We start from the raw sequence: 26,441 nt of genomic DNA, 5'->3' as shown, positions 1-26,441 counted from the left end.
GATACATTACAGGAGGACCTTGCAAGTCTGGAAGATTGGGCATCCAAATGGCAGATGAAATTTAATGTGGACAAGTGCAAGGTGATGCACATAGGGAAAAATAACCCTTGCTGTAGTTACACAATGTTAGGTTCCATGTTAGGAGCTACCACCCAGGAAAAAGATCTAGGCATCATAGTGGATAATACTTTAAAATAGTCAGCTCAGTGTGCTGCAGCAGTCAAAAAAGCAAATAGAATGTTAGGAAATATTAGGAAGGGAATGGTTAATAGAACGGAAAATGTCATAATGCCTCTGTATCGCTCCATGGTGAGACCGCACCTTGAATACTGTGTACAATTCTGGTCGCCGCATCTCAAAAAAGATATAGTTGCGATGGAGAAGGTACAGAGAAGGGCAACCAAAATGATAAAAGGGATGGAACAGCTCCCCTATGAGGAAAGGCTGAAGAGATTAGGGCTGTTCAGCTTGGAGAAGAGACGGCTGAGGGGGGGATATGATAGAGATCTTTAAGATCATGAGAGGTCTTGAACGAGTAGATGTGACTCGGTTATTTACACTTTCGAATAATAGAAGGACTAGGGGGCATTCCATGAAGTTATCAAGTAGCACATTTAAGACTAATCGGAGAAAATTCTTTTTCACTCAACGCACAATAAAGCTCTGGAATTTGTTGCCAGAGGATGTGGTTAGTGCAGTTAGTGTAGCTGGGTTCAAAAAAGGTTTGGATAAGTTCTTGGAGGAGAAGTCCATTAATGGCTATTAATCAATTATACTTAGGGAATAGCCACTGTTATTAATTGCATCAGTAGCATGGGTTCTTCTTAGTGTTGGGGTAATTGCCAGGTTCTTGTGGCCTGGTTTTTGGCCTCTGTTGGAAACAGGATGCTGGGCTTGATGGACCCTTGGTCTGTCCCAGCATGGCAATTTCTTATGTTCTTATGTTCTAATTTAAGCCCTGTGCAACCGGCTGACCTAGAGCCTGCCTCTCGATGCGGCCCCTCCCCCGGGGGGGCCTTAAAGAGACAGCAGGCCTTTTCTTCTAAGTTTGTGATTTTAATGCACAAAGTTGTTTTTTTTTTAAAAGCGGAGGCTGAATGGCAGGAGGAGGGACTTGTACCAGGAAAGGTCCCCAGGCCATCAGGGGTGTTGGATCCCTCTAGGAGACAGTCAAGACGGATAGCTGTTACTTCCTTGGGTCTTTAGCTCCTAATCTGCTGGACCCTGGGTCACAGGACCTTCTCCTTTTGGATGCAGATGGGGACATTGATGGGTCTGCCCCAGACGAGTTGGACCAAAATCATTAAATCGCTTGGAGAGAATAAGGTGCATAAATTGCCGGAAGATCGTCACTACGCAGGACCTGGTTCAGAGGCCAACGGCGTTGTCGTCAGACTAGACCAGTGCTTCACAGGACTCCCTCTTCGAGGTCGCAGTCCAGGTCTCATTCCTTTCGAGGCCGGAGACCGGCTCGGAACTCCTCTACGCACGGAGCTTCTGCTACATCTACCCAATGAAACGTTGCCAGTCCACTCTTCAGTTCCCAGGATAGGAGGACATCTTTCCCTCTTCTACGAGGAGTGGATCAAAATCACCTCAGAACAGTGGGTCTTGAATATTCTATGGCACGGTTATGCTTTAGAATTTGCTCGACCTCTCAGGGACAGGTTTGTCTTCTCTCTGTTCGGTCTCATCAAACAGTGCGCAGTGCGACAAACACTGGATCGCTCCTGGATTTGGGTGCCATTCTCCTGGTGCCAGTACTGGAACAAGGGTTTGGCCATTATTCCGTCTACTTCGTAGTCCCCAAGATGGTCAACAGGACTCTCGAGTTACCACACTTCAGGATGGAAACCCTGTGCTCAGTGATTGCCGCGGTACACCGGGGAGAGTTCCTCACGTCCTTGGACTTGACGGAGGTTTATCTTCATATCCCCATCCTGTAGGAGCATCAGTGCTTCCTCCACTTCAAGATTTTAGGGCAGCATTTCCAGTTCCAGGCCCTGCCATTTGGCCTGGTGACCGCTCCTCGCACCTTCATCAAAGTTATGGTGGCGGTGGCCCTATGGAGGGAAGGGATTCTGGTCCATCCCTATTTGGATGACTGGCTCATCTGTGTGAAGTCCACGGATTTGTGCCAGCACTCAGTGGAAAGAGTATTACTTCTCCAGTTGTTAGGCTGCATTGTCAATCTTGCCAAAAGCTGCCTCACTCCGGCACAGTCACTCGACTTTTTGGGAGCTCATTTCGGCACCAAAGTGATGTTTCGATCGGGCCCAATCTCTCCTCTCTCAGGTTCAGTGCTTTCGGAACATCCGACTTCCCACTGCTTGGGACTATCTCCAGGTGCTGGGCTCCATGGCCTCCACTGTAGATGTAGTGTCTTGGGCGTTTCCCACATGCGTCCCTTGCAAAGAGCATTACTCTCCCATTGGAAGTTGGTGTTTCGGGAATTTCAGACTCTTCTGCCGCTTTCATCTCTAGGCAAGGACAGCCTGACCTGATGGCTCAACCTGGATCACTTGCTAAGTGTGGTGGACCAAGAGGTTCCGCAGTGGGTGATCATTACGAAAGACGCCAGCCTCGCCGGCTGGGGGGCTGAGTGCGGATGCCAATCGACGCAGGGGCAGTGGATGCCAGTTCAGTCAGCGTGGCCCATCTGGAGACAAGAGTGGTTCGTCTAGCACTGAAGCGCTTTCTGCCTCTAGTCCAAGGCCGAGCAGTCCGAATCCTCTTCGAGAACGCAACGACAGGGGCGTACATCAACCTTCAGGGAGGGACAAGGAGTCTCCATGTTGCTCAGGAGACAAGCTAATGCCGTGGACGGGACTCTATTTGTCCCATCTGGTGGCGTCTCACATTGCAGGCGTACACAATGTTCAAGCGGACTTCTTAAGTCACTAACGCTGAGATCCTGGGGAGAGAGAGCTGTCCCAGGAAGCAGTGTCACTTCTCTTCACGCGATGGGGGACTCCCCATCTCGATCTGATGGCCACTCAAAGGAACACAAGGCCTCTGGGCGTCTTCAGTCGCAGAAGAAGAAGGCGCAGAGGGCATCAATGCCTTAGTCCTCCCGTGGCCAAGGGACCCACTGCTCTACGTCTTTCCGCCTTGGCCCCTAGTGGGAAAGGTGCTCCGAAGAATACAGTCACCAGGGGCCCATGATCCTGGTAGCTCCGGAATGGCCTCGATGGCCGTGGTTTGCAGACTTGGTCAACCCTAGCGGTGGACGGCCCGCTTCAACTGAGACATCTGCCGAACCTTCTCCGACAGGGCCCAGTATTTTTCGACCAGGGAGATTGCTTCTGTCTAGCAGCCTGGCTTTTGAGCGGCGCCGACTGAGAAGAGGAGGGTACCCAGAGGCTGTTATCTCCACTCTTCTCAAGGTTAGGAAGTCTTCCTCCTCCATGTCCTATGTCCAGGTCTGGAAAGTTTTTGAGTCTTGGTGCCAGTCTCCACGTCATACGACAATACCCCAGATCTTATCTATCTTGCAGCGAGGTCTGGAGATGGGATTAGCCTACAATTCCCTCAGAGTACAGATGGCAGCCCTTGGTGCCCTCCATCATCAGGATGGAACTACTCTTTCATCGCACCCGGACATAGTCCGGTCCTTAAAGGGAGTAAAGCATGTGAAGCCACAGATATGCAATTTAGGTCCTTCATGGAGCTTGAATTTGGTCCTTCGAATTCTAGGCAGTCCACTGTTTGAACCTCTGAAGAGAACTATCCTCAAGGACCTCACTGTCAGGGCAGTATTCCTGGTGTCTATCTGTTCCGCTTGCAGAATTTCAGAGCAGGGTATCCTTGTGTACCGTACCATCTTTTCTACCAAAGGTGGTCTTGTTCTTTCATTTGAATCAGTTGGTAGAGCTGCCGTCCTTCCAGGACGAGGATTCCAGAGAGCTTAGATGCTTCGATGTCAAGTGCGTCCTCCTTCGATGTCTGGAGGCTACCAATGCTTCCGTTTATTGGATCACCTCTTGTCCTCTGGAGTGGTCCCCAGAAGGGAAACCAGGCTTCTAAAACCACCATTGCCCGCTGGCTAAAGGAAGCAATTTCTATGGCATACGTTGGCGCTGGGCGTCCACCGCCAGATGGTATAAAGGCTCATTCTCTCCAAGCTCAAGCAGCCTCCTGGGCAGAAAGCCGAGCCACCTCTCCGCAGGAGATTTGCAGAGCGGCTACCTGGAAGTCGTTACACACATTTGTACGTCACTATCGCTTGAATCTTCAATCACCGATCATGGGCTCCTTTGGGGCTTAGGTCATTCGAGCTGGGCTATCAGTGGCCCACCCTACTTAGGTAAGCTTTGGTACATCCCACGGTCTGGACTGATCCTGGTACGTACAGGGAAAAGAAAATTATTCCTTACCTGCTAATTTTCGTTCCTGTAGTACCATGGATCAGTCCAGACGCCCACTCTACGGATTGTTGGGGGTTCTTTGGGATAATCTTTCAGCTTGACTGTGTAATTATGGGACTTATTAAGAGTTCAGGTTGCAAGTTTTTTGCTTAGACTTGTTTACAGTTGATATTCAATTTTGTATTGATCCATCCAAGGTGTTTTTCGTTATTGCTTGGATATTCTTAATACTGAAGGTTTACAGAGGGCGCACCAGTTATGAGGGACCGCCCTCTCAGTTTTTGCTCTGACTCCATCTGCTGGAAGGGGGACATAACCCACGGTCTGGACTGATCCATGGTACTACAGGAACGAAAATTAGCAGGTAAGGAATAATTTTCTTATTTAGGGGTTGGTGAGAAGAGGGGAAGGGAGGTTAGGGTAGGGGGGAGGGAACTGGGGAAGGCCGTGATGTGTCGCTGCGTGAGAATTGCATAATTTCCCCCCCCCCCCTTGCGCTCGCGGCCTGCCGATTTTATAACATGCATGTGCTGGTGCGTACCCATGTGCATGCATGTCCTGTTTCTACCATGTAAGTGGGGGGATTTTAGAAGGGACACGTGTCCATGCCATTGCCAGTTTCATTAGTTCGTTTCTAGTTTGCCCAGGTAAGGGATAGGATTTCCCAACCCCTCTAATTTAATAGCCACCCTTTCCCCCGTTAGACTTGAGCCTTAAAACCCTGCGGACTAGCCTAGATTTTTTTATTTTATTACTTATATGCCATCCTTAGCAATGGTAAAGTTACACGGCAGGGAACCCTGGCACATGCTTGTGCACTTAAATACTTCCACGTATGTTTCATGTTAAAGTCCCAGAACGCCCACGTCCTGCCCCTTTTTGGGCTTTCTCACTTGAACGCGTACTGGGAGATACACGTGTACGAGGGTGCCTTTTAAAATCTGTGCAATGCTTGCCGGCCGGACACACTCGTGTATCTCCCATGTTTGGGGCAAACCAAGCTTTTAAAATCACCTATAAATGTTTCTGCCTACTTTGCATCTGCCATTGGTGCGGGTGGCCAAGTACGGGCAATATAGCAGATGTATTTTTGGAAATCCCATACATGCGGGCTGTTTTCCTCGCCCAATCTAACGAAACGTGTGCTATGGCAGCCGGACATGTTTTAACGGGCATTTGAGGATGGTAGTTTTCAGTTAGGCCATTTTACCTGAGTAGATAACATCCCTGGCCAAGCCCTAGCTTTTCTGTTGCTTTGGACATGAAATCATTTGATTGCTTTTTGTTCATGTTCTTTTTAGGTTTATTGGTTTTTAGCATTGCCAGATTAGTACAGTATATTATTCATTTTATTATATTTACGAAGCTATCTGGTCACCCCTAACTAAATAATGCTCATGCTTACGTCCTTTTTTTTCCCCCACAGATATTCAAAAGGAAGACAGAACACTTTGCTTTCTTTTTCAAGCGCATTCTGGATGCCTCTGTGATAGAGGAAGGAGAACTGTCCCTGCATGAGCAGACCATCCTCCTGCTTTTCCTGGATCACTGCTTTAATAGTCTGGTAATTTTGTCTGATGGAAAGACAGAGAAAAGCACGCCATACAAAACCCACAGTAAAACTCGCAGCTGCTTACTATTAATGATGAGTTATTGCACTGCCATACAGCTGACACATGCATCGGTTTTTGTATGGTAAAAACAGGCAGTGATGTCAACAGTAAGGGCCCATTTGCTTCTTTTTTTTTTTTTTTTTTTTAGTGATATGTTTTTGAGATTTTTCCCTGGTTCCCATACCTTCCAGCAGGGTTATAAGCAGCTGGAAAGCTTTTTACTTTGGAGAGAGATTCCTTCTGCCCTTGGGCATGGAGTAACCAAGGTTGGAGAAGGAAATGGAAAAATGAAAAACCTGCCCCCCCTACTATATTCTTTAAGAAAATATCTATACCAAACCTAGGAAGTGAAAGAGGAAGGTGATTGAAAGATGCAGATTGTCTCTATTTGTGTTTGTTCCCAGCTCTGCTGTGCTCAGAAGAGCAGCAACAGTACAGGCAATGGTGGGACTGGGGATGTTAGAACTCAGTGACAGGGCATCTTGCCTGAAATAAAATTTCCCACTGTATGAGTTTTGTAGTAATTCGGATTTACACGCGATTGGCAGGACCACGGTCCCTCTAGTAATTTTTTTATTTTTAAAACTTCTTCAGTTTGCCAGCCCCTGCCCCCGGAGCTCTTAAGGGGCCACTCCTGTGAGGTAGTGTGTCATGTTTCACATCACATACATGGGATCTGCTGTGTCTATCTCATGTGCTCTGCGGGAAGTAGTCAGGTGAGCTATGGGACTCCATGTGTTGGCCATTCGCATGGGCTCAGGGGACTCAAGAGAGAAGAGGCGGTGCAGGTTCTGATAACTCTATTAGTTCTGCAAAAAACTGGAATCTTTGTAGACTCTGATACCATTTATTGAACCAACATAAGAATTGTCCAAAGATGTTGACATACGTGACTGGAGGAGGAGCCTAGTGGTTAGAGGAGCAGGTTGACAACTGGGGAGGCTAGGGTTCAGTTTCTGCTTCTCTCACAGATACTCCTTGTAACCTTGGGCAAGTCACTTCACCCTCTTTGCCTCAGGTACAGCTTAGATTGTAAATCATCTTGGACATGGAAATAGCTACTTGCCTAGAGCTTGGATTTGGAAAAGACGAATTTTAAACTCCAAAGCCATACAAGTTACCAAAGCTTGAAAATTGGACTTATGTGATCTCCATCTTTAGATAGTTCTTCTATTGCCCTGACAAAAGATATGACAGTCTGCAAAGAACTTCACAAAACAGCTTGAAAGGACTTTTAAGAATGATTTACTGGTAACAATTCCAATACTCAGCAGAAGGTGAGTATTGTTTGCCACACGTACTTCTGAACATAGCAACTGATGACAGATAAAGATAAAATGGCCCATCCATTCTGCTTAACTGTGATTCATTCACTTTGGGTAGATATGCACCTATAGTCCCAAATGCAACTCAACATAAACCCCCCTCTCTCCCTGTCTTCTACTAGACTTTTTAACCATCTTCCCCTATCTGTCCCAAGCATTCCCAAAATCTGTTACAGTGAGGACCTTCTCCAGAACTTTCTTGGAGCCTGATGCAATCATACCACTGTTGTTTAGGGTTTGATCTGCTGCCCTGTGCAGGTTACCCCATTGCCCCCCTGCGAAGCATAGCGGCATCATACCACTGCTCTTTTGGGCTGACCTGTCACTCCATGCAGGTTCACCTACAAATCAGCCTAGTGCTTCATTACTATCCCCTTGCCGGCAGGGATTCTTAGTGTTCATACCATGTTTTCAAATTGTTACCATTTTTGATCACCATATTGATCCTGGACTTGGACCAGCAGAGTAGAAGCAAATAGAATGCCTACCCCGCTGTATCGCCTGTGTAAGGTGGCCGGTGCGTAGTACTGCAATGGATAGCGGCATGAGGTGAGGAGACGTTCATTTCTACGACGGAGATGCTTCTCTTGAATAAAGGCTACATGGGCAGAGAGCCGCGTGAGTTCCCTAAAAAGCTTCTGTCTTTTAAGCGGGGAATTCAAACCCTTTACACTAAGGGGGATACATTTAAGATCAACCATCTATATAATCCCTTTCACCGCCCATCTCCCTTGAATACAAGCTCATCCCCATTATACACTCCTTCCTTAACCTATCCCAAGCCATAATCCGAGTCAGTCCTCCATTGTATCGTGAATTTTTGGTCCCCAATCCTTCCCTCAACTCCCCTCCCTTCCCCCTGCCACACCCTCCCTAAATCACCCCCCTCCCTAACCCACTTTCCCTGTACTGTCTCGTCCACCCTTATAGTGGACCCGTACCTTAGGAGGAATGCCCCCTCTGCTTCCCCCCACTGCATTGTTGGTAGCTAAAACACATAACGTTCATGTAACACTTAAACCCAAAAGGTAGAACATTAAGGAGGCCAAGCTCCATCTTTACTCGCACAGAACTGTCACAAAACTGTCCGGCCAACCGGGTCATGAAACAACTGCAGGGCTGAAGGTTTATCCAGGATTGCCAGAGAGGAGACCAGCAGGATTGGCATATTCTCTTAACCATAGGCCTCTGTCCCAGCCACTGGGTGGCACCCCAGCTAAAGCATGGGAACCTCCTCTGGTGTGTCCAGTTGATCCAGTGCAGCCTTTTCATTGTTATAATTGTCCCTCTCTCCCTGCTGCATATTATGCACCAGACTAGGCATTCGGAATGCGTCACACATGTTGGGCCAGGTTCAGCCCCTGAGTTTCCACCGGATTTCAGGAGGCGTCGTCCACCTTTCCCCACTCGCTGCCACTGGGGCTGGCTCTGCGTGGTTATTTTCATGGGAGGCTTATCTATTGTGGAAATGTCTACTCCCGCAGCTTGTAGAGTCGGCAGAGTTTCCAGCATGGTCTTTACTTGCGTCGTACTGCCCTTTATGGTAAAGGCTAGCCCCCCAGGGGTAAACCCAGCGATACCGGATGTTTTCTTTCCTCAATAGGGCTGTCGGGGGCTGAATTTCTCTCCTGCGGCACAGCGTGGCAGGTGCCAAATCATTAAAAATTTGAAGCTCATGTCCTGCCCAGTTGAAGGGTGATGCTCGGCGGGCACAGCGTAGCAGGTCCTCCTTAACCAGGTAGCTGTGCAGATATGTGATAATGTCTTTGGGGTTATTTCGAGGAGCATTCCCTAGCGCACAATGTCCGGCGATGCGGTTCTCCCTGTTCCAACTCCATGGCTAATAAAGATGCGCAGATCTTAAGGGTCACCTCCATGGCATTAGCAAAGTCTGGGGTTTCAGGCAGACCCCGTATCCTTATATTAGACCTGCGGTACCCGTTCTCCAGGTCCTCTAATTTGAGCTGTGTCTCTTCAAATTTCTGCTGGAGGTCCACAAGGTCCGTGGAAAACGCAGCCATTTTCAAGGCCTGCCCCTCCACCATGCCCTCTGCGTCCTCCACTTGGCATCCCAGATCTCTCATTTCCGTACGGAGATGGTCTAGGTTAGTGTTAACTTAGTCTTTGAGGGATCGGATATCATTTTTAATATCTGCGAACCATTTATCAAAGTCCGTTTTTGTGAGGAAATTCAATGCTGTGTTTGCCTCTGAGGCGGAGCGCAACGACTCGGGCCGCTCGGCACCATCTTGCCCTGCTGTCTCAGAGCTGCGAATCAGGAGCCGGAAGAATCATACTGAAATTGCCCCAGATCTATCGGTTTTTTTCGGCTAGCCATATTGCCAGTCAGCCGTGCGAACTGGAGCTGTGAGTCTCGATGCGGCCGCACCCGATTTTCTTACAAAAAGCTGAAAAAACGGCAGCAGGGGAAGCAGAGTATCAGGGCTAGACGTCCATAGCTCTTGGTGATGTCACTTCCTCCCTCGTAACTAATGATTTTAAATGATCTGATCATCTCTTCAATTTATGGAGCGGTTCCAAGAAAGGTCCCCCGGCATCTAAGGCTACCATCGTGCAGTGGCTCAAGGAGGCTATTGGTTCGGCATACATTCTCAAGGGATGTCAGGTACCTGAAGGTTTCAGGCTCACTCTATGAGGTCGCAAGCAGCCTTCTGGGCGGAGGCTCAGTTGGTGTCACCACAGGAAATTTGTAGAGCGGTGACTTGGAAGTCGTTGCATACTTTTGAGAGGCACTATCGTATAGATGTAGGGGATCCGGAGATTGTCGTTTGGTGAGAGTGTCTTGTGAGCGGGACTCTCCAGGTCCTACCCTAATTGGGCAGCTTTGGTACATCTCAGGAGTCTGAACTGATCCAGGTACGAACAGGGAAAGGAAAATTTGGGGCTTACCTTTAATTTTCGTTCCTGTAGTACTTAGGATCAGTACAGAACCTGCCCAACCTATGGAGGTGGAGAGTCATCTGCTCAGCTGTAATTTCTTGATACAGTCTAAGATTTTTGCTAAATTTTGTTAGGTTGTTTGCCTATTTTTTACAAGTTTGTACAAGTTTTTACAAGTGTGTTTTGCTTGGGTACAGGTCAGTACTGAGGAACTACAGCTGGCACCAGGGAATATGAAGCAGTGTCAGTGAAACTTTCTCTGTCTCCATCTGCTGGCAGGCATGCATAAACCCAGGAGTCTGGACTCCGTGGTACTACAGGAATGAAAATTAGCAGGTAATAACCAATTTTCCTTTACTCTTACTAAAGCTCCTATAGTTTATCCCACTGTTCTTCCCCTTAACCTAGCACTTCTCCCTCCTGCCACTGCCGGAGCCTCCTAAAGGTGTATGCCCATTTTTACCAAAGTCACTATTTTTGAAATCCAGGCCTTTGAGCTTTATGTGACTACTCTCTGTCTTGGCCATTGTATCAAACCTGTGTCTTATGATCACTGGTGCTCAGATGGAATTCTGCTCGACCATTGGAGACGTCTCCTCCACTTGTAAGTGCCAAGTTCCCTCCTAGGTTCTGTTACCATTTGTTTGAGGAGAGCTCCATGAATGGAGTCCAGGATCTTTATATTTCTAACTAAGTATGCCAGGCGGATATTACAATCCACATTTAGCAGATTAAAATCTCCCATCCATAGCACCTTTCCTTTATTCCCATCTTTTGGATGTCTTCGACCAGTTCCCTGTCCTGTTCCTCTGCCTGAGTCAGAAGTCTGTAAATTACAGTGGCATAGATGGAAGTGCCATCTCCTTTTTCCAAGATTTCCTCAGCACCTCCTCCTTTCCCCAGACTCCCTGCATTTCAATTTCTTTTATATTTTTAACACAAAGAGCTACTGCTTTCCCTTTTCTGTCATCCTTGTCTTTCCGAAACAGATTATAACCTACTATGATCACATCCCATTCATGAGACTCATTGAACTACATTTCATTTATAGCAAAAATATCCAAGTCTGCATTCATTATTAGGGCTTGTGTATCTAGAATTTCATTGCCTAGACTTTGGGCATTTATTTATATTCATAGCTTTTCCAGCTGCTGCTTCTTGGCTTGCTTATACTCTGTATAGCCCACATCTGCTTTCTTCTTTTATGTTCTTGCCCAAGAGTGGACTTGTGAGCTAATTTCTTTCATTCCAGCATTTACTATGTTACTATATAGTTTTCCCCACAATATTCCTTTGTTTGTTGGGGGTGTCAGCCCAATTCAATTAGCTTAGATCAACCACTACCTGGCTATTTGAGGCAGCTTTTGGAGCAAACCAGCAAGATAACCTCCACTGAACGTTGCCCATATTTGTACCTGAATCCAATGCCTTTGGTGCGTCTGGCTGTCTGTGGGTCCCTCCCGTGGACTGCCACATTCACTAGCAGGTCCAATCTGCTGTCACCCATTCCTGACACCGCCAGGCTACCCTCCCCTCTGGTGTGGCAGGATGCCATGCTGCGGCACAGCAAGATGCTGCCGATGGTCTTCACAGTGGGACGTCGTCACCACTCGCATATAGCTTCTCTTTTTTTTTTTTTTTTTTTAAATATGAACATTTTTATTGGTGCATAACACAAAATAAACAGTACATAACAACTGTAGAATCTCAGCCTCGTTATTCACCACAATGCATCTAGCTTCTCTAAGGCATGTGCACGCCTGATGTCCCTTCTCTTAAAGGGCCTGCAATGGGAAAAGGCTGGTGGCACACCTGGATGGCATCATGGGGTTAGGCCTACAAAAGGCCTCAGCTGCAGCATCACCTTGCCTCAGCAACAGATTTCCTACAGTTTCTGTAGCGTGAGTTGTCTCAGCATCTTCTCAGCATTGCCAAGCATTCTCAGCATTGCCAAGTTCCTGTCTTCAGTTCTTGGTCTTCGCCTGGTCTTCGGTTTCAGTGTCTTGTTCTTCGTTTTTTGCAGTTCTTGTCTCATCCATCAGTGCTTGTGGTCAGTCTTCAGCTCTTCGTTCTTCAGTGTGCCTTGCCTCCTGTGTTGCTTCTCGTCTTCCTACCCTGCCTATCCGTCCCGCCTTCTCTTGGAAGGATTCTCTATTTGACCTCTGCTTGCTTCCTGCACTTCTCTTGATTGCCACCTGCCACTGCCTGTACTAGACTTATCTGATTGCCGCCTGCTCTTAGCTGAACTTACCTCGGACTCCTCCAGTTTGCCACGACCTCATCCACAGATTGCTAGCCCTTCGGCGGAGGCCCTCACCTAAGACCTGTTAGCACCAGCACCAACCTAAGGGGACCGTGGGTTGGTATAAGTGAAGCTCCAGTTGGACCTCTGCCTCATCCCACTCCGCCAGGGGACGGTGGGGACCTGCAGGGCTCCTCCCTGCAGGTTGCACCAACTCCACCTCGGTCCAAGGGGCCACATCCGCAACAGCCTCTTTACTTCTACCTGATGACACCTGGTTCTCTGAAATATATTGTATTTGCCCTAAACTGACATCCTGTCCTATGCCTAATGCAGCATAATGGTCTACTGGATACACCTTATGCAAACTAGCTTCTGTTCAATGCTTAGTTCTGTAAGATATATTATTTGTGTTAAAGCTGGCATTCTGTGCAATGGTTACTCTCTACGTAAGTGTCCACTAATCTACGAATATGTACCACGCCCGCAGTGCCTTAAACTGTAAAATAGCTCTGTTCAAACACGCTTTGAACGCTCCAGGTGGCAAAGCGTGTTATAAATAAACAATGATGACGATAATAAGCACCCCCTTATCTAAGTGCTTGTCAACATATGAATTGAATTTCTCACTTAAGATTTATTTTTCCTAGAGACTGAAAGATATAGGTCATCACCACAGTATAGTCTTTTATTGTATCTTATATGTCCCCAGAAAAATGTTGTGGTGCACACAGTAGATACAGTTTTCTTTTAAATACCTTTTTTAGATTAATAGTGCAATTGTAAATACCCCTTAGGGCTTATCTGGTTCTGTTAGAGATCTCTCCTCTTGCTGTACTCTGACAACATTTGATAAGTTCACTTAGTGTCCATTTCATTCCTTTTATGTGGCTTCATTGAAGGGTTTATGTTCTGAAAACGTCTCTGTGGGATGGATTCGTAGACCAATAATAATTGAGCCCTTAGGAGTAGCAATGCTCACCCTGTGTAAATGAAAACTGATTCCTTGGCATGTGTAGTACAGCTGGGAGAGCTGTTACCATCTAAAATATCGGTATCTCTTACAAGAATTTCCCTAGTGCCCACGCTTTTATCTCTGAGTATCTGGCAAGCATTGAAAGTTGTCTGGTTCATATTTTGTTTCAGGAAGTGGATTTGATCAGGAGCCAGATACAGCAGCTTGTCTCCCTCCCCATGTGGATGTGTTTGCAACCGGTAAGGAATATAATTGGACTGTAATGATGGGCAGAAACTGGAACAAATCAAAGCATATAAATATTCAATTAGCTGAATCACTGGAAATGGAAAATGTTTAACAAAATAAATTGAAAAATAGAGAAAGGTAAAAATTATTTTTGGGACTGTAAGGAGTTCCTTATGAGGAATCTGGATTTAGAAAAGTTTACTGGTCCTGGAGTGCCACAAACTGGTATGGTTTTTTTTTTCTGGGCATCCACTGTGAATATGCATGAATTATCTTTGCACACGATGGATGAGGTACATGCAAATCTATTGCATGCATATTTATTGTGGATATCCTGAAAACCAGACCTGTTTGGGGCAATCAAGGACTGGAGTTGCCTACCTTGGTCTATTGAGTGCATATATCATCTTCTCAAGGGTAGGATAAGGAAGTGAAATATATAGTAAAGCAATCATAAAGAGAATACATGCGTATGAAAAGTGGTGTTCTAAACGAATTCTAAAAATTAGCCTCACTTGTCCTCAGTGCCAAAATTGAAGCACAGGCTCAGGAACTGGGAAACATCACACTTTTACTTTTCAACACTTGAGTTTCCTGGGAATTGAACTAGGTTTTAAAGAGGGATGGCACTGAATGTCAACTGAAGGTTTTGAATTCTCTGCACCAATCCACCTTTGTGGTGCAAAGATATAAGAGTAGGGAGTTTGCTGCTTCATCTTTCTGCCCTCTCAAGTGGCTGCATCAGGAGGAAAGCTTAGTCTTCTGACAAGAGACCCAGATATGTCTGTCTCTAGAGCAGTGGTTCTCAACCCAGTTCTTTGGGCACACCTAGCCAGTCAGGTTTTTAGGAAATCCCCAATGAATATGTATGTGAGAGATCTGCCTGCACTGCTTCCATTGTATGCAAATCTATTTCATGCATATTCATTATGGATATCCTGAAAGCCCCAAGGACTGGGTTGAGAACCACTGCTCTAGAAGTCCAGCCATCTTCCATCGCTACTTCCCTGTTAGTTACCCAGGATGATGATGATGTCTCTTACCTGCTGCTGAGTCTACTCCAGTGTTGGTATCAGCAATTTTAGAGAGAGAGTTGGATACGATGCTCTTTAAGGCCCTCATGTGTCACCTCAACAGGTGCATGTATTGACTGAATCATTCTCCAATATCTATGTCCTGGCACTGAGACTTGACATTGATGCACTCTACTCCGAAACAAAGCCAAACAACTTTGGAGAGGGAAGCTTCTCTAGTTGTACAGAAGCACTTAATCCTGATGCCCAGAGAATCATTGTGACAGCATAATGGAGGCAATAGCTCTAGAATCTTCCAGGGTCTCTGAGGGATAAAACCCAATTCCATTCCCCATGGAGTCCATTTTGGGCTGTCTTCTATAGTGTTTAAAAAAAAAAAAAAAGAAAAGAGAGGACAAAAATGTTTTGTCCCAGAAAAACCCCCTTTTTCTCTCTCCCTTCCCCTTGCCAGCCAGCAATACTACTGCAATTAATACCCCCGCCACCTGGACTTTTTTTTCCAGTTGGGGCCAGACCTCAGGCCTGATCTTTGGAAGGAGAGGAGCTGCAGCTAAATGTTAATGAGCCGGTGAGAGACTGAATCAGCATGTTCTCTACTCCCAGGCCCCACAGTCTCCCTGTCCCCTCCTGGCTTCTGTAGAGGAAGTGGGGCCTGAGAGCGGAGCAGGTGCTGACTCAGTCTCACACTGGCTCACTAATATTCATTTGCAATTGCTCCCCTCCCAGAAATGGGGCCTCAGGACTGGTCCCAGCTGGAAAATAAAGTGCACAGGGAAGGGGGAGCAATTTATGAAAAGTCTCTGCTGGCTGATGTGTAGGGTACAATGCTGCAAGTGCAGCTGCAGGGCTGGTCCTGCTTCCTCCTCATCCTTGAAGGGAGGGGACAAGGTACTCTTTAACAGCAGACTTTATGAAAGTTGGTGTTCCTAGGACTTGCACTCTTTGTCTTGCTGTAAACATTTGTACATTACTACAACTACTAACAACTGCAACTACAACTACAACACTCGGCTGCTCTTTAGCAGAAGTTTAGAAAATCCCAGAGGTTCAAGTCCAGTTTACGATTTAAGGTCACAGGGGTATCTTTGTTTCTCATGGAAGAGATTCCACCAGCGTCAAGCACAGGATTGTTTCTTGGCCACCACACAAGAACTTGGGTTTCTTCCTTCTCCTCTCACATGAGCATAAACACAGGTTGCTCACTGATGCCTTCTTCCAATTGGAGGTTACTCACAACTCTGATCACACTGTTGAGCTATTTCTACTGGAAGGCACTCAGGTTCTGCTGGCATTGTTGTATAGCTGAGTGTGGCACGTGCCAGAAAAGCACTTCTCGGAATAGGAGGATAGGGTGTCAGGTAGACTAATCAAAAGGTCCCCTGATTCCTCTGGCATCTTTCCATACAGCAAAAGTCCCCAAGCTCCTTTCACTCTTTCTCCTGGGGAAGAATCTCTCACTTCCCACAGGGGAACTCATATATCCTCTAGAGACCACCAATTTCTGAACAGAGGTGTGCACAGGACGGATTTATTAAGCAGACAAATGGACCTTACAGAGCATTTTGGGGAACAGTTTTAGGGCTTGATGACCAATATTAATTTGAAATGCTAACTTATCACAATCCAGCATAATGTGTATTAAGTTAGCCGGATACACCTATATGAATATCTGTATGAATATCTTCCCCAATGTGCTTTTACAGCTTTTCCAGAATATACATGTGGTCACCACTGGGCTGAATGGTCTTCTGAAGGGGAGAGGGGAAAACTGTATTATTGGGTAAACTATAACCCAACAAAATTAAGTGACTTCTTTGTCAGACTGTGGCAGAGCCAGGATTTCTAATTGTGTCACAGGAGTATTTCTGACTTGTTCTTACTTCTGTGCTTTTTCTTCTGCTCTGGAAGTGACCAAGAAAATTGCTCATTGACAAGGTATTTCATATGTTTGGCTAAGTATCTTCTCTTTTCAGACCCGTCTAAGTCAAGAGCTGAAGAAGACCCAGAAGCTTAGAAAGTTCTGGAACCTGATCCGGAAGAATGATGAGAAAATGGCTGAAAGGACACGCGCACAGTATGTGGGAGAGTGATGCTCTATTGTTTCAGAGTCTGTGGTGCTGGTTACTTGTTCTAAGGAAGCACTCGAGCGGGATAGCTGGGGGACTGCTGGGGGTTTGGGAAGATCATGATTATGAATCACATTTTCAATATAGCTGAGCGGCAGCTCCTAAAATGAAGCAGGAAAGTGCACTTTTTGAAACGCACATAGGTAATATAGTACTTCTGAAATGTAGATATGTATAAACCGTAATCTCTGGAGGCAAATAGTGAGTAAACACATATACATATACAAAACAGAAAAATCACTCAACTAGTTTAAGCAAGAAGATTTAAAACACTGACATGTAAATTAGATTAAACTAAGACCATCATAGTTTTTCCATGTACTGCATTCATTTTTTTGTGTCTCTTCAGTCTTTATGTAGAAACTTCCATGTTGCCCTGTAAATCCACTATGGCTGTTTACACAGCTACCATTCTGTTTTTTTCCACCATGCATCTGTCTATGGTAAAGATATATTCTGGAGTTAATTCTGTTTGCATGGCATACAATGTACATTTTCGGCTCTGTCCTTTCACATTGCAGATGTGCCATTTTGCACTCCTTAAATATAGCACTGACTAGTGTTCAGAGACATCAGACGAATCTCACTCTGAAGAGATCAATCCTGCACGGTTTGCATTTGAACTATACACACTGATTACTGCTCATACCAAAGTGTTGCATGGCACATCTGTTGTGTAATAGCCTGTACAAGAGAACATCACACTGCCAGAAAACTTGAGATAGATTAGCAGCAATTTTTAAATGTTATCTCATAATGCTTTCAATTGAATGCAGTGAAATATAAACATAACATAGTTCTAATACAGCCAAAATTATGTTGTGGCATTGCCTCTTATAAGTATTGCAAATCTGTGTGAATACCAGGTTATGTTTCCTGCAGCTGCAAACCTTACTCCGATGACAACTTTTACATTTACAAGAAATCAATTCTCAAACTTTGTAAATTTGTAACTTATCATTAAAATCATCCATTGTACCTGAAGACTGGAGGATAGCAAATGTAACCCCAATATTTAAAAAGGGCTCCAGGGGCGATCCGGGAAACTACAGACCGGTTAGCCTGACTTCAGTGCCAGGAAAAATAGTGGAAAGTGTTCTAAACATCAAAATCACAGAACATATAGAAAGACATGGTTTAATGGAACAAAGTCAGCATGGCTTTACCCAGGGCAAGTCTTGCCTCACAAATCTGCTTCACTTTTTTGAAGGAGTTAATAAACATGTGGATAAAGGTGAACCGGTAGATATAGTATACTTGGATTTTCAGAAGGCGTTTGACAAAGTTCCTCATGAGAGGCTTCTAGGAAAAGTAAAAAGTCATGGGATAGGTGGCGATGTCCTTTCGTGGATTGCAAACTGGCTAAAAGACAGGAAACAGAGAGTAGGATTAAATGGGCAATTTTCTCAGTGGAAGGGAGTGGACAGTGGAGTGCCTCAGGGATCTGTATTGGGACCCTTACTGTTCAATATATTTATAAATGATCTGGAAAGAAATACGACGAGTGAGATAATCAAATTTGCAGATGACACAAAATTGTTCAGAGTAGTTAAATCACAAGCAGATTGTGATAAATTGCAGGAAGACCTTGTGAGACTGGAAAATTGGGCATCCAAATGGCAGATGAAATTTAATGTGGATAAGTGCAAGGTGATGCATATAGGGAAAAATAACCCATGCTATAATTACACAATGTTGGGTTCCATATTAGGAGCTACAACCCAAGAAAGAGATCTAGGTGTCATAGTGGATAACACACTGAAATCGTCGGTGCAGTGTGCTGCGGCAGTCAAAAAAGCAAACAGAATGTTGGGAATTATTAGAAAAGGAATGGTGAATAAAACGGAAAATGTCATAATGCCTCTGTATCGCTCCATGGTGAGACCGCACCTTGAATACTGTGTACAATTCTGGTCACCGCATCTCAAAAAAGATATAATTGCGATGGAGAAGGTACAGAGAAGGGCTACCAAAATGATAAGCGGAATGGAACAACTCCCCTATGAGGAAAGACTAAAGAGGTTAGGACTTTTCAGCTTGGAGAAGAGACGACTGAGGGGGATATGATAGAGGTGTTTAAAATCATGAGAGGTCTAGAACGGGTAGATGTGAATTGGTTATTTACTCTTTCGGATAGTAGAAAGACTAGGGGGCACTCCATGAAGTTAGCATGGGGCACATTTAAAACTAATCGGAGAAAGTTCTTTTTTACTCAACGCACAATTAAACTCTGGAATTTGTTGCCAGAGAATGTGGTTAGTGCAGTTAGTATAGCTGTGTTTAAAAAAGGATTGGATAAGTTCTTGGAGGAGAAGTCCATTACCTGCTATTAAGTTCACTTAGAGAATAGCCACTGCCATTAGCAATGGTTACATGGAATAGACTTAGTTTTTGGGTACTTGCCAGGTTCTTATGGCCTGGATTGGCCACTGTTGGAAACAGGATGCTGGGCTTGATGGACCCTCGGTCTGACCCAGTATGGCATTTTCTTATGTTCTTAACAGCATGCAAAACAAGTAGCTTGTCCTTATATGCCATACTCGTTCAGATCGAGGGTCCATCAGACCAAATATCCTGTTTCCATCAGTGGCTAGTCCAGATCGCAAGTACCTGGCAGGATCCAAATAGTAGATAGATTCAATTGCTTCTAATGCCCAGGGATGAGCAGTGGCTTTCCCTAAGCCTACCTGGTTAAAAATGCTTTATGAACTTTTTCTCCAGGAATTTTCCAAAACTTTTTTTTTTTTAAACGCAGCTATATTCACCTCCTTTACCACACCCTCTGGCAATGAATTCCAGAACTTAATTGTGTGTTGAGCAAAAACATATTTTCTCAGTTTGTTTTAAATGTGCTACTGCCACCTCCACTCACAAACGCCGCTTCGCACAGCTTCCACACCGTCATTCTGCTGCTTCTCTCGGGCCTCTCTAAGCATGCATGCACCTGACATCTTCTTTCTTAAAGGAGCCAAGGCGGGAAAGCAGCCACATCACACTATGATGATATCATCAACATCCTCCTATATAAGACTCCAGAAGACGAACACCAGACACCACAATGCTTCTTCCTCTTCTTGCTCTTCCTTTATCCTCACCTAGTCCTTGCCTTGTTTTTGTCTCATTCGTGCCTTACTCCTCCCTAGCCATGTTTGTGCCTTGTCTTTTCTTTGTTCCCTCTCCCCTTTGGTTTGACTTCCTGCTCTGACCCAGGCTGGACTCTGACCTTGCTTTGACTGCTTCCTGTCCTGACTCTCGTGTCTGCTGTCTGCCCCAACCTTTTCACCTGGACTCAGATACCCTGCTGTCCTGGATAGCCCTAGCAACCCACCTGCCAGCCACCAGAACCTATGGGCTCAACCTGTGGGGAAGGTGATGTATAGTTGAAGCTCCAGCCAGTCCCACCCAAGGACTTCTCTGCCAGCTGTCTGTGCGAGCCTGTTGAGTTCACTCACTAGGCGGCGACAATCATACCCAGCACAAAGGGTTCATCCTTCCAGTCAGCATGTAGAGGTACATAACCCATTGGTTCTGGATCCACCTGTCTGTACTAAAGAAAAGGAAATTATCAGGTAAGTAGTAATTTCTCCTTGCTGAGGCCATGGAACTGGCAGTCATGGCCGCCCTGCAAGGCCATGCCTGGAATGGCCCAGTGGATCCAGCAACAGCAGAAAATACAGGATCAGGTTACTGGGATCCTGGACAGATTGGTGGCTTGCCTAGATGCGCTACCCGTACCACCACCTTTATCTCCAGTGGTCACACAGCCAGCCCCTCGGAAGAGAAGCAGAGAAGGAGGCACCTTAACTTGTGCCTTTACTGTGCAGGTTTGGGGCACTTTCCAGCACCTTGGCCCACCAAGTTGGGAAATAGGACCTAGAGTTGATAGGAGAGGCCACCCTAGGTCATTTGGATCCCTCTTGTCAAATCTTGATTCCAGTCTGTCTCTCCTGGGAGGCGGCCTCTATCCACTTGAAGCCTTCCTAGACACCAGAGAGGCTGGCAATTTCATAGCGGAACAATTAATATGTCAGCTTGGAATTCCCACTGAGCCTTTGTAAACGGCACTTCCTGTATCTCTGTCACCAGAGAACCTCTATTGGACCGGATCATCCACTGCTCAGGGCTGCTACAGATACAAACAGGTGTGTTCAATCAGGAGCAAATCTGCCTATATGTCCTACCAAGAGCATCAACATCATCATCTTGGGTCTTCTCTGGATGAGGCAGCACCAACCTCATTTTGATTGGGGCACCCTGGAGATCTCATGTTGGAGTCACTCTTACCAGATGTACTGCATAGCTCCGGTTCAAATAATTAAACTCCTGGGCCAGGTGACCGTCGTGGGATTGCCAATTTACCTACATAGTATTTGGCCTACGCTGATGTATTTAGCAAGCAGATACCCTACCACCCCTCTTGCCTGTGATTGTACCATATACCTGCTTGTAGGTAAACTGCGACCCATAAGCTGAGTGTATCAGTTATCCGCACCTGAAATGGATGCCATGAGCAAAAATGAGAACGTGGATAGATGCTTCTTTTATCCTTCCTCTTCACCAGCCAGGGCTGGCTTCTGCTTTGTCAAGAAGAATGGGTCTGTTAATTCTATTATCAAGAAGAATTGCTACCTGCTCCCCTTGATTGCTGAGCTCTTCGATTGCCTGCGAGGCGCCAAGGTTTTCCCTAAATTAGACCGAGGAGCACACAGTTTTGTTAGAATGTGTGTAGGCAACGAATGGAAAACTGCACTTAACATCCATGACAGATGCTGTGAGTATCTAGTTAATGCCCTTTGGATTATGCAATGCCTCCACAGTATTCCAATCCATGGTCAATGAGATCTTCCAGGATCTCCTCTGCACTCAAGTAAGTGTCTTCCTGGATGGTATCTTAGATTTCTCTAAATCGCTGACGGAATATTGGGGTCACGTCAATCAGGTCCTCCAAAGATTTCATGAATATCACCTCTATGCTAAATTGGAGAAGTGTGTCTTTGAACAGGAAGAACTTCCCTTCTTGGGATACATTATCTCTCATCAGAGCCTCAGTATGGATCCGGACAAGTTAAAGGCTGGCCTCAAGGCGTTGCAATGTTTCTTAGGCTTCACCGACTACTATTGGCAATTTATCCGTCACTACTCCTCCTTGGCAGCCCCCCTCATGGCCTTAATTAGGAAAGGAGATGATACCAAAAACTGGACCATAGAGGCCAGTCAAGCTTTTGAATGACTCAGAGGAATTCACCCGGGATCCATGCCTACATCACCTAGATCTGACAAAATAACTTTCAATGTAGAGGTAGATGCTGTCCTCCAGCATAATCACAATGACACACTTATGCCCTGCTCCTATTTCTCAAGGACATTCTCCCCACTGAAGAAGAATTATACCATAAGAGACCATGAGCTGCTAGCAGTCAAGCTGGCCTTGGAAGAATGGTGGCTTCTGCTGGAAGGGGCCCAGCATCCAGTGACCCTCTATACGGACCACAAAAACCTTGAACATTTGGCACAAGCTCAGAAATTAAATCCCAGGCAAGCCTGCTGGTCCTTATTTTTTAATTGATTTGGCTTTGAATTGTCTTACTGGCCTGCTAACAAGAACCGTCAAGCTGATGCCCTTTCTCGGTCCTTCGATATGGAAGGAACCCTGAAGCCTCCACACCACATGATTGACCCAGACAAGATTATGGTTGCAGCCACTTTCACTGTCCTACCCAGGAAGTCAGTAGTGTCCCGGTGCCTATGGCAAAAGGTTCTTGAATGAGCTCATGACTTCCATCTATCTGGTCTTCCTGGCATCAGCTGGACATTGGAATTAATTGTGCGAGACTAATGGTGGCCAGAGATGAAGACTGATGTTCATTATGTCATGTCCTGCCCTACATGTACCATGCAGAAAAGTGTCAGAGCATGACCTTGGGGCTTGTTACAGCCTCTCCCAGCCCCAACGGAACCCTGGACCCATGTGGCCAAAGACTTTGTCTGTGACCTTCCTTCTCTGGTGGCAACATCACCATATGTATGGTTGTGGATAGATTCTCAAAGATGGCTCATTTTATTCCTCTCCCTGGCCTTTCATCCGCACAGGAATTGGTCAACCTCTTCATGCAACACATCTTCCGTCTGCATGGACTACCCCACCACATCCTCTTGGATCAAGGAGTTCAGTTTAATGCCTGCTACTGGAGGGGCATATGGCAGAAGTTTGGAATCATGTTAGACTTCACCTCCACTTACCACTCCCAAAGCAACAGTCAAACTCGAGTGGGTGAATCAAGGACTCAAGACATTTCTATGTGCATATGTAAATCAAAGACAGGACAATCCAAGCCTCTTTGCTTCCAAGTACGCCCACAACAATCAATGCCCAACAGCTCCACGGGCTCATCTCATTTTTACCATGTCCCATCTCATTTCCCATCTCATTTTTACCATTTCCCATCTCATTTTTACCATTTCCCATCTCAGACTATTGACCTGCGGCTTCCTTGAGAGGACAAGAACTTCAAGAATTGTGGGGGAAGAACCATCAGCTTCTGTTTCAAGCAGCCAAATGCTCTAAGGCTCAAGCTGATAAGAGACTTTGCCTTGTGCCCCCATTGCATCCAAGAACTCTAGTCTGATTGAAAACTAAGAACCTCCTTTTAAAAATGCCCTCAATGAAATTCACACCACGCTTTATTTGGGCCTTTTGCAGTGGTGGAACAACTGGGCCCAGTAGTCTATAAACTTTGGTTACCAGCATCTCTGAGTGCACGACGCATTCCATGTTTTCGTTACTCAAGCCAATGATGATCTGGCTGGGAGGTTGCCGCCTCGGACCCTTGAAGTAACTTCTGAGGAAGACACTCAGTTCGAAGTGTGGGAGATTCTGGACATCCATAGAGTCTGAAACAAATTGCAATATCTCATTGTCTGGAAAGGATATAGTCCAGAGGAGAAATCCGGGAGCCAGCCATCAACCTCCAAGTCCCCCAGCTAATAATTGAGTTTCATTGACGATTCCTCAGGAAACCCAAACCCCAAGGACTGGGGATGGGGCTTTGGAGAGGGGGTACTGTTAGGTTCGCCAGGCACGGAACCAGCCACGACCGGCATCACTCACCCCAATGCTGGCAAGGCCTCTCTGATGTGACAAGAACGCCGCCAGCAAGCAATGCCACCTCCACTCACAAATGTCACTCGTGCGGCTTCTACACCATCTTCATGCCGCTCCTTTCATGCCCCTCTAGACATGCGCATTCCAACGTCTTTCTTAAAGGGGCCATGGCAAGAAGGCAGCCATGGTGCCCTATGATGACATTTCTGGCATCCTTCTATATAAGACTTCAGAAGACAAACACCGGACACCTCAGCAACAGGTTTCTTGGTGTGCCTTCTGTTTCAGTGCGTGTTGCGTCTTCGTCTCTTTGCTTTTGCCTTATCCTTGCCATGTCCATGCTTTGTCTTTGTCTTGTTCATGCCTTGCCCTGTCTTTGTCTTGTTCATGCCTTGCCCTGTCTTTGTCTTGTTCATGCCTTGTCCTTTCTTAGTCTTGTTCATGCCTAGTCTTGTTAGTCTTGTTCTTTGTTCCCTCTTTCTCTCAGCTTGACTTTCTGGATCTGATCCCGGCTGGACTCTGACCTCGCTTTTGACTGCTGCCTGGCAGTTGCCCTCTGGCCTGTCTCTCATCTCCGCTGTTTGCTGCCTGCCTCGACCTCTGGCCTGCCTCTCATCTCTGCTGTTTGCTGCCTGCCTCGACCTCTGGCCTATCTCTCATCTCTGCTGCCTGCCCCGACCTTTTCACCTGGACTCAGACTCCCTGCTCTCCTGGATATATCCCTAGGGAGCCACCTAAATCCTGCCAGCTGCCAGAATCCAGCTGTTAAAGGCAAAACTCCAGCCAGTCCTGCACAAAGGCTTTTTCACCTGTTGTCGGTGCGAGCCTGGTGGGTTTGCACACTAGGCCGCGCTAATCATACTACTTTAGCCTTTCCTTATAGGGGAGCCATTCCATCCCTTTCATCAATCTGTTTGTCCTTCTCTGTACCTTTTGAAGTTCAGCTATATCCTTTTTTGAGGTGTGGCGATTAGAATTGCGCTCAGTACTCTAGGTGTTGTCTCATTACTTTTATGTGCCTTAATGTAAACCGTTGTGACGGTCCCCACCAAATGACGGTATAGAAAAAACTTAAATAAAAAGACTTAAATAAATAAACATGGTGCGATACAGAGGTATTAAGACATCCTCTGTTTTATACTTCATTCCTATCCTGATAATTCCTAACAATGTTTGCTTTTTGACCACCTCCTCACTCAGAGCGGAAGATTTCAAAACATTGTCCACGATGATGTCTAGATCTTTTCCCTGGGTAGTGACTCGTAATATGGAACCTAACATCATGCAACTACAGTTTGGATTAATTTTCCCCATGTGCATCATTTTGCACTTGTCCACATTAAATTTCATCTGCCATTTTCATGCCTAGTCTCCCAATCTTGCAAGATCCTCCTGCAATTTCTCACAATCCGCTTATGATTTAACAACTCAAAATAATTTTGTGTTGCCTGCAAATTTGATCACTTCACTCGTTCCCTTTTCCAGTCATTTATAAATATATTAAAAAGACACAGTCCCAGTATAGATCACTGGGGTACTCCACTATTTAGCTTCCTCTATTGAGAAAACAGACCATTTTTAGCCCTACTTTCTGTTTCCTATCTTTTAACCAGTTCACAATCCACAATAGGTCATTGTTTGCTATCCCAAGACTTTTACATTTCCTGAGCAGCCTCTCATAGGGGACATTGTCAAATGCCTTCTGAAAATCCAGATGCACTATATCCACCAGCTCACTATTATCCACATATTTATTAAGCCCTTCAAAACAATGTAGCAGATTGATGAGGCAAGACTTCCCTTGGATAAATCCATGTTGACTTGGCTGTGTCCCATTAAACCATGTCTGTCTATATGTCCTGTGGCCATTATGATAACCTCTCCTTAGTACATGCTGTTTAAATTCTGCTACATATGGTGGTATACTTGTCACTCTCTGACCTGGGTTATGATGGTGAAAAGTTATTTTCTTGCTTCATTTACACTTCCTGAAATACTTGTTGCATAATAGAAATGTTCCAGGACAATTGTATTGCTGAACATAAGAACATGCCATACTGGGTCAGACCAAGGGTCCATCAAGCTTAGCATCCTGTCTCCAACAGTAGCCAATCCAGGCCATAAGAACCTGGCAAGTACCCAAAAACTAAATCTATCCCATGTTACTGTTGCTAGTAATAGCAATGGCTATTTTCTAAGTCAGCTTAATTAATAGCAGGTAATGAACTTTTCCTCCAAGAACTTATCCAGTCCTTTTTTAAACACAGCTATACTAACTGCACTAACCACATCCCCTGGCAACAAATTCCAGAGTTTAATTGTGCATTGAGTGAAAAAGAACTTTCTCTGATTAGTTTTAAATGTGCTCCATGCTAACTTCATGGAGTGCCTCCTAGTTCTTCTATTATCCGAAAGAGTAAATAACTGATTCACATCTACCTGTTCTAGACCTCTCATGATTTTAAACACCTCTATCATATCCCCCCTCAGCTGTCTCTTCTCCAAGCTGAAAAGTCCTAACCTCTTT

General features: G+C 45.6%; 1 protein-coding gene across 2 annotated transcripts in view; it reads left to right on the top strand.

Annotated features, from left to right (window-relative positions):
• AQR (aquarius intron-binding spliceosomal factor) overlaps positions 1-26,441 on the top strand; it is a 276,039-nt gene that overhangs the window by 22,191 nt on the left and 227,407 nt on the right. For both annotated transcript variants that reach the window (XM_029599025.1, XM_029599024.1), the window contains exons 6-8: positions 5,794-5,931; positions 13,595-13,663; positions 16,660-16,760. In XM_029599025.1, the coding sequence (XP_029454885.1) occupies positions 5,794-5,931; positions 13,595-13,663; positions 16,660-16,760 (308 nt within the window). The remainder of the gene's footprint in view (positions 1-5,793; positions 5,932-13,594; positions 13,664-16,659; positions 16,761-26,441) is intronic.

The sequence above is a fragment of the Rhinatrema bivittatum genome, chromosome 4, assembly GCF_901001135.1.
Source record: "Rhinatrema bivittatum chromosome 4, aRhiBiv1.1, whole genome shotgun sequence".
NCBI classification, from domain to species: Eukaryota; Metazoa; Chordata; class Amphibia; order Gymnophiona; family Rhinatrematidae; genus Rhinatrema; species Rhinatrema bivittatum.
The sequence above is the reverse complement of the archived record's forward strand: the minus strand, read 5'-3'. Positions and strand labels throughout refer to the sequence as shown.